This window comes from Protobothrops mucrosquamatus, unplaced genomic scaffold (assembly GCF_001527695.2).
Source record: "Protobothrops mucrosquamatus isolate PMUCROS unplaced genomic scaffold, P.Mucros_1.0 scaffold13, whole genome shotgun sequence".
NCBI classification, from domain to species: domain Eukaryota; kingdom Metazoa; phylum Chordata; class Lepidosauria; order Squamata; family Viperidae; genus Protobothrops; species Protobothrops mucrosquamatus.
In genome coordinates this window covers 98,011-111,046 of record NW_015386400.1, presented here as the reverse complement: position 1 = coordinate 111,046, position 13,036 = coordinate 98,011, and the positions used below count along the sequence as shown (strand labels likewise).

Below are 13,036 nucleotides of genomic sequence, written 5' to 3'. Positions count from 1 at the left end.
GAAGCTACAAAAAAGATCAGCAGAAAAGGTGCCTGGATTGGATGGATTAGTAGGTTTTTATTATAAATGTTTTGAGAATGAACTTTTACAATTGGAAAGAGGCTAATATGGTAGTAATACCTAAAGAGGAACAAAATTTGGCTTTAACAAGGGTTGATATAATTAATGAATAATGACTAAAAGTTGTTTAAAACAATTCTGACTGATAGATTAAAAGTAATTTTTGTGAAATTTATTCATGAGGATCAATATGGATTTTTACCTAAAATACAGTTAAAGGACAATACTAGAAATGTGTTGGCGATTTTGAAATATTTGGCATAACAAAATGAAAAATAAGCCACTTGATTTTCTTAAATGCGTAATAGTCCTTGGATTGGATCTTCTTGTTCAAAGTTTCAGAATAATTTGAACATGGCTTTCTTGCTCAAAGTTTTGTAAGATAATGAACTTTGGAAAGAACTTTATAAAATGGGTAAGATTGATTTATACTTCACAGGAAGCATGAATAATTGTTAACGGATATCAAACAAAGGATACAGAAAGGAACAGGGCGGGGATTCCCACTGTCTCCTATCTTGTTTATTTTGGTTTTTGAAATACTGAATTATAAGACAGGATAAGAGATTGAGGGAGTAAATATTCATGGAAGATTGGTTTATGAAGATGATGAAGATGCTCAGATGGCCAAACTGATTTACTTGATTAAGGAAAGGATATTATGTTTACTTTTGACCGGAAATCCTTTATGGACTTTTTGCATATAACAGAAAAAATGAACTTATGGTTTATGGTTTTGATGATTAGATATGAAATTATAGAAAGAGAGTCAAGTTGAGGATTTAGAAAAAGAGGTAAATTTATAAATTGTACTTATAACTGCTGTAAAGAAGATTGAAGCCACATCTTGTTATCTTTTTTCTTTCTTTTCTATTTCCCCCCATTTCTTTCACTTTTAGTTTTTCTTTGATTTCTATCTCTTTTTTCTTTCTTATGTAGATTAGTTAGTATTAGTTTTTATCTTCATTTTTAAAATTTTAAATAAAATTATGAAAAAGAAAGAAATGCTCATTTCCAAAATAAATAATATCATCTCCAGAGAAGAGGTTGCCATAATCATCATCCATCCCCATTTTCAGACATACAATTCCTTCAAGCTTGTTTAATGAAGCAATTGCGATGTATATAAGACAAATAGACTGTCTATAGTCAGAATACTTCCTGAAGGCTACTTTATATGACACAAACTCTGTATTTCTTGAATGGTGTAGGGTGGAATGGAGTTAAGCTCAAAGTTGCATGCAGAGTAGACAATAAATTTTTAAAAAGAAAAGATTTAAAAAGATAAAACTAAAAAAACCCTGTACAATTGTCATCCACAAAGGAAAACAAGAGGAAACAAATGTTCTCTGAGAAGAATATCCAGATACAATTGCTTATTTTGCAGTAAAAAAGTAACTGCCCAAAGATGGGTAGAAACTACAGCCAGGAATATACATGCTGGGATAAAGATACTCCTGCCAAAAGATCTTCCACAGCACTAGATGTTTCCTGTATTTCAATTTTTTTTAGTTTATCTGAATATAATATAAAATACAAAAGAAATAACAGGAAAACAAGGGAGGGAAAAGGGAAGGGAGTAAAATGTAGGGCAGAGGGGAAAAAAGAAAGAAAAGGCATCGATTTTCTGCCTAGATGTTTCCAACATGAACTCTGTGCAGGAGCATCAACTTTATGGGCAAGATACCAAGAGCACAAAAAAAGATAAATATCTTGGCCATCACACGACAGATGTAAAAAATATGTTTCTATGATACAAAAAGCAAATTAAACTTCTGGTAATCTGGTACAATGTTACATCTAGCTTTTTTGTTTGTGATCCAATGCCTGTGCAGAAAAATAGTTAAAACTTGTCTTACAGGAACGTATTTGCACTCATTAAAAGGGAAGATTTTTAAATACTTATAACTTAAGACAGTAGTCAAATAAGAAGCATTAAAAAGAAAAAAAATGAAAATTATGTACCAATAGTATAGCTACATAGTAAACTCAATTCAGGAGCCAGCTTGGTAAGTGATTGTTGTTTTGTGGTACACTGTTGGCAAGGTTGCTGTGCCATGACAACCTTAAGTGCAGCTTTCATTTTCTAACAATCAGACGCAAGTAGTGAACTTCATTTGCAAGGGATGGAACACAATTGCTCTCATTTGTTTAACTAAGTTCAAAATTCTATTTCAGTTGTGACAATTATCACCATTTGCCCTGCCAGAGTTCAAGTAGACCTTGAGAAACTGGAAGACCAGGGTGCCCGATCAAACCCTTAAGGATAGAAATTCACTGCTGGATAGAAAAAAAAAATCTTGCATTGTAAATCTACAAAAAATAGAAAGCCTATCCACACCTTGCAAACTTTTATACAATTTGCAACAACATTGGGAAGCTATTCATGCAAAGTGAAATTCCTTAATCATTTCTGTAATAAGCAAATTTATATAACTAAAAATGACAAAAATTACCTCAGGGGATGCAAATCCTAAATATTCCCAATCCCATGTTCCACCAGCAAAGCTATAAATTAAACATACTTTGTTATTGGAGAACAGAATTAACTATGAACAACTTCCCCTTAACCAGACAATTGAAAAATTATTTGCTAATTAGCTATTTATATAATTTTAATAGCGTTAACAAGCCAAGAAAATTAAAAATTGCTCAAGATTTCAAATTATCAGTCTAAACATTCATTCATTGCATGGACACAAAAATATCCCACTCAATCCAATCCCACCAACTTTTTTATTTGAAGCATGGGTAGCCAGGGCTAGTGCTACTTCCTAGTTGGCCAATAAATGCAACATTTTAATTTATTTATTTATAATTTCAACTTTCTTGGCTACCACTAATAAAGACTCTGGGTAGCTAGCAAGGATTAGAATAGTAGAACAATTAAAACAAAATTCTCAAGATGTGGGAGAGGAGGAAATGGAACCAAACAATTCAGTAACATCCAGCCTTACATCCTGCTTTCTTGAAGGCAAGCAAGGTCAAGGATCTGTGGATCTTGGAGGAAATTTTCTGCTAATGCCTCAGGAAAAGGTACATCATACATAAATATTAGAATGGACAATAACTACTTTGAGAACCTGATAGTCTAATGCAATATTTGAATCAGAAACATTAAAAATTATAATTCAACCTTCTATGCCTTGTGCTGAAAATGAGTGGTTGAAGTAATATTCTCTTCTCTGAAGCAGTTCAAGAAAAGCCCACAAACCTTGTTAGAAACATTTTCACGTTTTTTCTGTCATAATGATTAATTTTCATGTGTAATTCTATTTTCGAGGTACTACCTTCTCATTTATTTAATTTATTTATATAGCTGCCCATCTCACATATTTGACTTTAGGCAGCCTACAATAAAATAAATACGAATGCATAAAATATACAATATAGAAAATAAAAGTTTTCCTTCTCCTATAAATAATATTTGATATAAAATATTTGATTTAATATGAACATTTACTACGACAATAAACTTTATTTACTAAATGTATAGACTGTCCACTTCATATATATGAATTTGGGCAGCTCGCATTTAAAACAGAGTGAAAACCAACTAGAGTTAAAATAGCAAAAATGTTATCAAAATAGCATCTGAAAAGGCATATAAATATTCAAACAAGCCATGACACAAGTTCACCTGTGCTATCAGGGCCACAGGCTCTATGACAAAACTAGGTTTTAATGCCCTGTGAGATATCAGCAGGGTTAGGGCAATTAATAAATTAATCAGACTATCTAGCATATTTATCAAATACCACAGAGCTCTAATTCCTGGTATTATCATGATTCTGTACTCATAAAAAAGGCAACAAATAAAATTCTGTGTTTCATAACACAGCACATATATGCAGAGGCATCTCCACATACATTTTACTTCAAAGTTTCTAAGGAGCAATTCTGCACTGTCACCTCTAGTAAAATGGAACATGTATAACTCTTCTCCTCATTTTAATTTTAGTCACAAGCACCAATGCACTCCATGACTTAAAATAATTAAGCAATGAATGATTAAACCAACATTGAAAATTTTTAAAAAATGAATTATTCAAAGCAAACCTGTGAGAGCTATTTGTTCTATTTTTCTAAGTCATGGATAGGCAGCCTGACGCTTTCCAGATGTTTTATACTTCAACTCGCATCAACTCAGCTAGCATTGGCAATATTAAAATATAAGGAGTCCAAAACAACTGGACATCATCAGTTTACTATACCTTACTCTCAGCAAACAAGATTGTAAGACAGGCTTACCATACTTGGTACTTACAAATTGTAGTTCTTTTGGGATGCAAATCTCTATTTTATGGGATTACCTGCGCCTTGGAGCTTCTGGAGAATCAGCAGGAGCAACCCCACGGGCTACAGAGGCTAAGAACTCTTGCCTCTTCTGTTGAACAAGGCAAGCTGCCCGGATGATTTTATGGCGGGGAGTACGAAGATAAGGTCTGTTCACTTTTTGAGCAAGATCTTCTGTAACCATTTCAAGGTCTGTCTATAATAGAAAATAATATCTATTACCAACACTTTACAAGGTGAATAATGGTGCAATTTCCAGCAAATATATGCCACAAAAATGCCTGCTAAATAATCATTAATGAATACAGATACAAATAAATGCATTCCCCATTATAATGGTCAGGGATACATCTAAAATTAATATGGGTCCAGTGAAAAGTGGAGGTTTCAATGACTTATTATTTTATAACTATGTAATCCACTTAAGCAGAAAGTATTACAACAATACAAGAATGCACTTTTTACTATACCAATAAAAGAATAGGAAATCCTTTGAGTCTTAGATTGGCAGACAACATAGCAAGAGTCTAATAAGTGTAATCCTTTTGAAACATTTTTAAAAGCCACTTATTTCTAAAAAATGCACTTCAAAGACTTCTATAAGAAAGAAGAATATCCATTTAATGTGGATTAAAATTTATTAATGCAATCTACAAAAAATAATACAGGCAAAAACTCAGTAAAATGACTGGTTCAATCTATTAAAGATTGAACCAGCTGAAAATTATAAAATTATACCAGCTGAAAAGAGCTGGTTACTGAACTATAACTGTTGTTTGCACATTTATGAATGTGCATATCTGGGTTCTGTGTTAGATTCATATTTATCTAGGTTATTAAGTCCGCTTATAAAAATAAATCTATGAGATAGGCTGGGCTGAGAAAATGGGGCTGATTCAAGCTTATCTGGTGAGTTACTATGGGTGAAGTTAGATTTGAACCTGTTTCATAATGCTCCTAGGACCTAGGCATGTATGGTGAACTTGTGACATGCCATTATGTTTTGGGTGATATGCCAGCATTCCCAACACCCAATAACTATTCTCAAAAACATGCCCTGTTCTTGTACAATTTTTGCAGGTTGCACAAAAATGCTCTTGCATGGCCTCTAGATCCCCTGGAAATCATGCCAGAAGCTTCAAAAATTGTGTAAGAATGGGATGTATTTTTGCATGATTTTCAGAAACTGCATAGGCTACAGAACATCATTCTTCAAAGCCATCTTAAGATCAAAGGCCTCATGTGACCCAAAGCAGTCTTGAATAAGCCACAGGGGTCCTGGGAAGTAATGGGATATAGGGGCAATCCCACCATTCCCAAGGCTGGTGCACTTTGGGAATGGTGTGAGGCTGCCTTTCTGGGAGGCACTGGGGCTGAAGTTAAGTCATGGGTGTCTACTTCAGGTTCAGCTTTGACCCTGCTGTCAAGTGCCACAGTTCAGGGTGACTTAGATTGGAGATGGGGGAGATAAGAAAATTGTTTCTGTCTTGTTCAGAGGGGTGGGTGTGACACACTAGCAGGGTCAAATCTGAATTTTTGATGGATTGAGCCCCAAAGGTTGGCCATCACTGTCCTAATCCAACTTCTTAACAATTACACTATATTGATAAGAATAAAACATAATAAAATTGGGTTCAAGGGAGTCTTCATATAGTGCCTTGGACAAGCAAAGTTTTTATTTTCCACTATTAAAGTTGTTTTTATATTATATTTCTATAATGCCAAATCTATCAAAGTCAGTTTTTCTCCCTATAGAACTGACAAAGTATTTGCAATGCAAATAATGAAAACACTGGCAGTAAATAAGCTAAACGTGTTTGTAAGGCACGACTAGTTTATAAAATTATGCCTTGAGGAGTGTGGGATGGGGTGCAGAATGCCTAGCCAATTCAACTGTCTGAGGTCAGAGTCTTCCTATCAAGCAACTACTTAAGGTTAATGGTGAAGATCCAAGCAGCGCTGAAGCATTATCTTCCTATGTGATTTTTTATTATGAGATGGTAGAACAGTTGGGAGAAGTCATAACTGGTAGCAGAGAGCATGAATAGGTCAGGATACATTTTGGAAAGCTAGTGTAGTAGTGAGGGCTCAAAGCAATCCTTTAAGCTGCATGGAATGATTTATTTGGTCAAGGCTGCATAGTTATACCTGTTTGTGTAGATATACTCTTACAAACAAAACTCATTATTTTTCTACTATTTTCTAAAAGGTATTCAAAAGCTAATGCAGGGCTAGAATTATTGGCCATGCCTATAATATGATACAAAAATGCTGAAAGGGGAATAACAGATAAGGGTATTACTATGGCAATCAAAAGAGTAATGAAGATTCCGTTGGGAGTTCTACTTAAGTGCATACTGCACACAATATATTCAGATGTATGTCACCTATATATAGTATGTTGGTATAGCCTGGAGGAACGTTGTCCATGGGGTTGCGATGGGTTGGACATGACTTCGCAACTAACAACAACAACATAGCACACTTGCAAAAACAAAACAACATAGGAATTGCTAATTTCTGAGTTGGCTACGTAGGCACAGAATCACTTTGTCTGAATCTTGATAAAGAATTGTAGAACAAGAGCCACCACAAGATAATATATTTACCTGCATCAGTTCAAATATTTCTTTCTTTGTGCTTTTTGGCTCTAGAAAGAATCCATAAGGATAAGAACACTTCAGAATACGCCGAGTTTTGAGGAGTTCTTGTACTGCATCTTCAATGAATGTGGTATCAGGACAACTTCCTTCTGCTGCAAGACATGTTTGGATATTGCAAGTAATGTTTATTTTTCTGGTTCCTAAAAAAAACTACTTCAACAAGCATAAGATGTCTTCTGAATTAAACAAAAACTATTAATAATGTATATAATTAGAATGGGTTCTCAGACTTGACTTCAAATTTAAAAAATACTTGCAAAGGCCTATATTCACTTTCCTATTGATGGTATTCAGATTTCTGCAATTGGTAAAATTAATTATGATAGCCATCCAAAGCAAACAGATATTTCAAGATATAAACATAACTGGTTTTCTGTGACTGAAAAGTGAACAATTCTTACAGTTATATAATGAATTTGAATTCAATGAAAAAACTTTTAAGTGGATAAATTTTAAATTTTAATTCTATTCTTAATAATGCTTTATTTCTTCATTCAAATATTTATAACTTTTTCTACAGCAATCAATGGCTGGCACAATATTAACAATTACTATATAAAACTGTAAACAACCTGACCAGTAGTCATTCAGACCAAATTTTTTGGTAAATATCCAAATTTTTTCTTGTAATTGAGAAGGAAACAACAGCACTGCAACTAAAAATGCCTTTCCTTATAGCCATACGTAATGTATAGTTGTGATGAATACAAAAGAAAATCTACCTTATCTTAAAAAGCACAGATGTATCTAGAGAACAATGCGTCCTTAAATATAAAAAGGGAGTATTTAGCTGGGCAAAAATATTTTGGGTTTTGTTCAGACTAAAGCATCAATTCAAAGAGAAATGCCGGAAATGCATCCGTTTGACGCTAGTATATTGCATATCAAAGAGAGATTTGGAATGAGATTTAGTTGTTATAATTTTGTTGCTGAGAATATGACATATTTTTAAATATGCCTAAAATGCTATGCTATATTTAATATAATGTATTAGATCATTAATCAAAAATAATTGGCAAAAATAATTAAATTAATGCAACGTTATTATTCTGAGTCCTAGACCATACTGTAGAAAAAACAAAGGCACCTACATCCACCAAGAGCTCTACTTAGCTGCTCCATCTTTTCTTTGGCTGTTTTGAGAAGGCGTTGTTCCAACTAAAAGAAAAGAAATAAAATGAAGAAAATATGAAAACTTCGTATTTTGAACAAATAAAGTTGGAAAGTGATTTAACACAACTATTTGTAATCATACTTGATAGCTGAGCTCATGGTTCTTAAATCTTGTATAATAGTGCATAAATCTGTCAAGTTCTTGAAATCTTTTGTGTTTCTTTTCAGCCTGAAAATATATTTAAAAAAGGAAGGAAAAAAGCTGATTTTAATTTCTCGTCATAAGCAAGACCAAGTATTCCACAATTCTTAAATTGTGTACAATAGAAATATACTCTCATACAGTAACGGATATTGCACAAATAAATTAGTCATCTGAATTCAACAGACTAAATAGTGTATTTAAGAGTTTCAAAATAATTATAACAATTTTGAATCAAAGAAACTCACGATGCACTGGAAGTGTTATATTAAATTAAAGTTTTAAAAGTCAAGCGAGGCCAAACATGTTGATTCTGTCTGGATACAATGCTCACTCCATTCTAAGATGAGATGGAATAGTGGTTCCATAATGATTTCCTTAATTATAAAAGGCGTGTTCTAAAAAAAAGGTCAGGTTAGGCCTCATCTACTTATTAACTAGAGATTCTGCCTGAATAGTTTACAAGAGGCACTTGCGGACTACAAAACCACAAGGTCTCTTTTTTCTTCTGTAGTCCAATATAATGGGCCTTAAAACTGAAGCCTCCTCCATCTCTTTTCTATATTGCCGCTTTCAATATAATGCAGATGGTAGGACATTTTAACAAACTCAAAATATATACCAACACTCCCTTGCTACAATTAATGAACTGAACTATTAAGGGTTTTTTAAAGTCAAAGTAATGCAACTATTATTATGAACCATTAAATCAAATTTGGTTATTGGTAAAGGATATTCTGGCTTACATTTGAAACAGATTTTCAAAAACAATGATTCAGTTCCTCTCATCACAAGAAAGGCTTTAATCTTTTACTTGACATCTGTTTTTTGTACCTTTAATTTTGAATACTGATAGAAAATTTGGCTGGCTTTCAATTACAGCTGATTTTGACCTTTGCTTAAATTTCTGATTTGCACAGAAGACATGGGTGAATAATGTTTATAAGGCTCATATTACATATATTTTGGAAACAGATGAATGATGAATATTTAACTAACAAAAATACTTTTTAAGGTTAGATTTAACATCATCTTAGTTCAGCTGAACATGGTACTTTTACCTAATGTTACATGTCTAGCTATGAGTCAATTACAGCTTAGCACAATGTACGAACCAGCCACTACATTCAAAACGAGAATAACTTATAATGATAATAATAATCTATTCCTGAAAATAAGTCATTTTCTTACCTCTGCTGTCATTTCTTTAGATTGTTCTTCTACATGTTGAATTACTTCATAGCGAGTACATCTATAATATCCTCCAGTAGAAGAACTATGTTTTTTCCATTCTTCAAGGCATATCCAACAGAAATCATATTTGCACTAGAAAGGGAAAAGATTTACATACAATATTCTGGTATATACTACACTACACTAGAAATGGAATTGCATATGTGTTGATGTCTTTAGTAACATGCCTTTATCAATCCTTTAGCAAAGTCTAAAACTGATAAATTATTAACTAAGAATCATCTGGAATTATTATCTAGAATGTGATTTAGATAAATGTTGCTTTTTATAACAGCATACTACCCTAAAATATGGTTTGGCTGAACTGTGCCTGTCTTTCTGAAAACACTAAATATACCTTCTGGTTCTTTTTATTTTTCTTTAGACATTGGGTCTAGGAGTGTCATTACCCTGGACAATATTTGTTCACCTTTGCACACTGCATGTGGTTGCATCCTTCATTTTTCTGAATGGGAGATTTACAATTGGCACATGGTTTGGAGTTTGTGAGTAACCATAAGCAGTTGGCAGCATCTTCATAAGCTTCACTAACTCCCACGACTTTGAAGAGGGAAACAAAAATATTAGGTGCATATAACGTTCATGTAATATTTTCTTAAAACAGAAGGTTCACTGCACTTCCTATTTTTTTAAGTTTGTAACCTAACATTAAAAAAGTTCCACTTGTGGGACCATCCCTCAATGTTCAAAGGAACTTTGCATTTCAAAGATAAATCTAACACAGAATTTAATTGAACTTGAAAACCATTTGAGTTTATAATTTCATATTTATGTGACACTGACCGCAGGGGTCCTGCACCTCTCCCACTTCTCCCATCTGCCTATCTCTTCCCCCATCTCAGCTGCCCATCCAGTGCACCAACGAGTGCAAGGCTGCTGTGACACAGGAGGCCCAAGCCTGCTCCCTACCCGTTACATCCAAGAACCTATGCCAGTTAGAAGGCCCAGCAGCATGCATAAACTGCTCCACTTACCCTTTCATTTATTTGCAGCTACTGGCAGGTGCGTCCAGCCAATGCAAAGCATGGCCTTCCTACAGAGACTGTCTTGTGACATGCTGCAAGTGGACATCATAATCATGATACTTTGGAAGATTCTTTTTCCAAGTCACGTGATTTGGAGGAGTCTTCCAAATGATTGCGAGAATGATGCCAGTTCTTGCGATCATTCAGAAGGCTAGAAAGAGGATCTTTCCGAGCAATCAGCTTTACTAGCTTTCTATACTTTCAAGGCTAGAAAGCTAGCAAAGACAAAAAAAGGAGCCTTCCAAACAATTGCGAGAATGCTTTCTTGCAGAATGATATGAGGTAGCCTCTGTAACAAGGCCAGGCCTCATGTCAGCTGGGTATGCTTGTCAGCAGCAACAACAAACTCCCTCCCCCAAAAAAATAAATGGAGCAATTTGTGCATACTATTGGGCCCTGCAACTGGTAGAAGACTCCCAGGCATGGCGGGATGGGGGGGGGGGGGAAAGAGGTCCAGGCCTCCTGGTCCACAGTAGGTTTCCATGTACCAGTGGGTCCTGTAACCTGCATGAGTCTTATAATATATTGCATACAGTTTCTATAAAATAAACAAAAAAGATACAATGGACATTCTTACGCTCTTCAGGTTTCATTTCTGTTATTTTCTGCAGCCAGTTTTTCCAAGTTTCACAATCACAAGGTTCATGAGCTTCACCTAAACACTCCCTAAAAATAAACAAAGGGTTAGAATAAGGGGGAAACTAAACTTCACATTAAAACAAATGAAACACTTACTACAGAAATTTTGAGAATAATTGCAAAAAACTGATTTTTTAAAATCTATTACCAGAGTTCATTAAACTGGCCAGGTGTGAATTCACATACAAGAGCCCTGCATCTACAGAGTGTCCTGTCTAAAACCCAAGAAGATTTAGGATGGGAATCCTACACCTACACAATGTATGTTTAGGCATTGCTCCCTTCATTTCTTTCATGTCCTACAATAAGAGGAGTGAAAATTGAGGTGCCTAACATTGAGATTTTCCTAAAGTGAAGAAAACTCTACACAGTGCTGTAATCAACCCAAAAGATAAGAACTGAAATATGGCGTAGAAGTGAACAAAGCTCTCTCTTGGACACAAATGAAGCCTAATCAGAACAGGAGTTTACTTGCTTATATTTTATCTATCAGATATGCATTCTGTGTTTCCTCAAGACAGCTTACCTGGGAGGTCTCAATTTATTTTACCCCCATGACAATACTGTAAGACAGAATGGCTGAAACAGAAAGTGATTGGCCCAAAGCCAGCCAGTCAGATACCAAGGTTAACTATTGACTTGCATTTTAACTTCCTTGATTCTAAGCTAATACTACTATAAAACACTGGTTGTTAAAGACAGACCAAATATTGAATATCAGCTCTCAAATAACAGGCCAAATTTATATGACCTAGGTAGGATTCCCAAAATTATTCAAGGCAGTTATTCTTTCTATTTCATCCATCTGCTAGGGCATAATTTTATCTTTTTCTAAAATATTTGAGAATTATATAAATGATACTTCTGAGCATTTGCAGAAAATAAATCCCTCTCCGCAATCTACATGCAGATTGGCATCACTTCCTATTTCTCAGGAGTGAGAAACTCCACAGAAAAAAAGCAGAGATAATTCTCCTTTTGCAAGTTTCAGCAACCACGTTTTTTTGGAACAGGAAGGAATACTTAAAAACTGGTTAAGCAGCAATATTATGACAAGATATACACAGCAGGGCTATTTTCCCCCCTCTATCCTTATTCAAAATTCAACCTCACAGATCAGTTTAGGAAATTTTTTATGCATTATGAAAGAATAGCAGGTGCCTGATGGACAGAGAAATGTGACCATGGCTAGGAATAGTCAGTCTTCTAGATACTATATGTATTGTTTGTTGAAACTACAACAATAAAATCTTAATTTTCAACATCCTGGTTTTCAATATCAATTTACAGTAATATATATTCCTTGGTAATATTCGGACATGCAGGTAGTCCTCAGTTAACAATGACAACTTAGTCCAGAATTTCCATTGCTATGTGGTATGGTCGTAAAGTGTGACATCATGTGACAGCATTAAATTAGCGATGATTAACCCAGCAATCCCAGCTGCCATTGTTAGGTGACGATTCTGGATGATTAAGTGGCTTTCAACAAGCAAAGTCAGTGGAAAAGTTAGGAAGTTAGAAAAATGAGAATATACCATCAGAGGAAGAAGTGATAAAGAAAATCCTGGACTGTGCTGAGTTAGACAAATTAACAAAAGAGATAAAAGAAAAGGAAGACACAGAATACTATTTAATATGGAACAAGTGGTATGACTGGCTGGAGAGTAGAAATAAGAGAGAATAAATGTGGAAAGGTTAAAAGTGGAAAATGTGTGTATAATAATGTATGAAGGAAGAAAAATGCAAATAAGAAATAATGGGGCAACAAGGACAAATACTCT

General features: G+C 34.4%; 1 protein-coding gene across 2 annotated transcripts in view; it reads right to left on the bottom strand.

Moving 5' to 3' along the window:
* The window catches only part of ANKIB1 (ankyrin repeat and IBR domain containing 1), a 51,181-nt gene that overhangs the window by 9,814 nt on the left and 28,331 nt on the right, over nucleotides 1-13,036 (bottom strand). For both annotated transcript variants that reach the window (XM_015810632.1, XM_015810631.1), the window contains exons 10-17: nucleotides 11,191-11,279; nucleotides 9,998-10,128; nucleotides 9,526-9,660; nucleotides 8,275-8,361; nucleotides 8,111-8,177; nucleotides 6,966-7,111; nucleotides 4,374-4,552; nucleotides 2,517-2,568 (exon numbers count right to left, since the gene is read on the bottom strand). In XM_015810632.1, coding sequence (XP_015666118.1) covers nucleotides 2,517-2,568; nucleotides 4,374-4,552; nucleotides 6,966-7,111; nucleotides 8,111-8,177; nucleotides 8,275-8,361; nucleotides 9,526-9,660; nucleotides 9,998-10,128; nucleotides 11,191-11,279 — 886 coding nt within the window. The remainder of the gene's footprint in view (nucleotides 1-2,516; nucleotides 2,569-4,373; nucleotides 4,553-6,965; nucleotides 7,112-8,110; nucleotides 8,178-8,274; nucleotides 8,362-9,525; nucleotides 9,661-9,997; nucleotides 10,129-11,190; nucleotides 11,280-13,036) is intronic.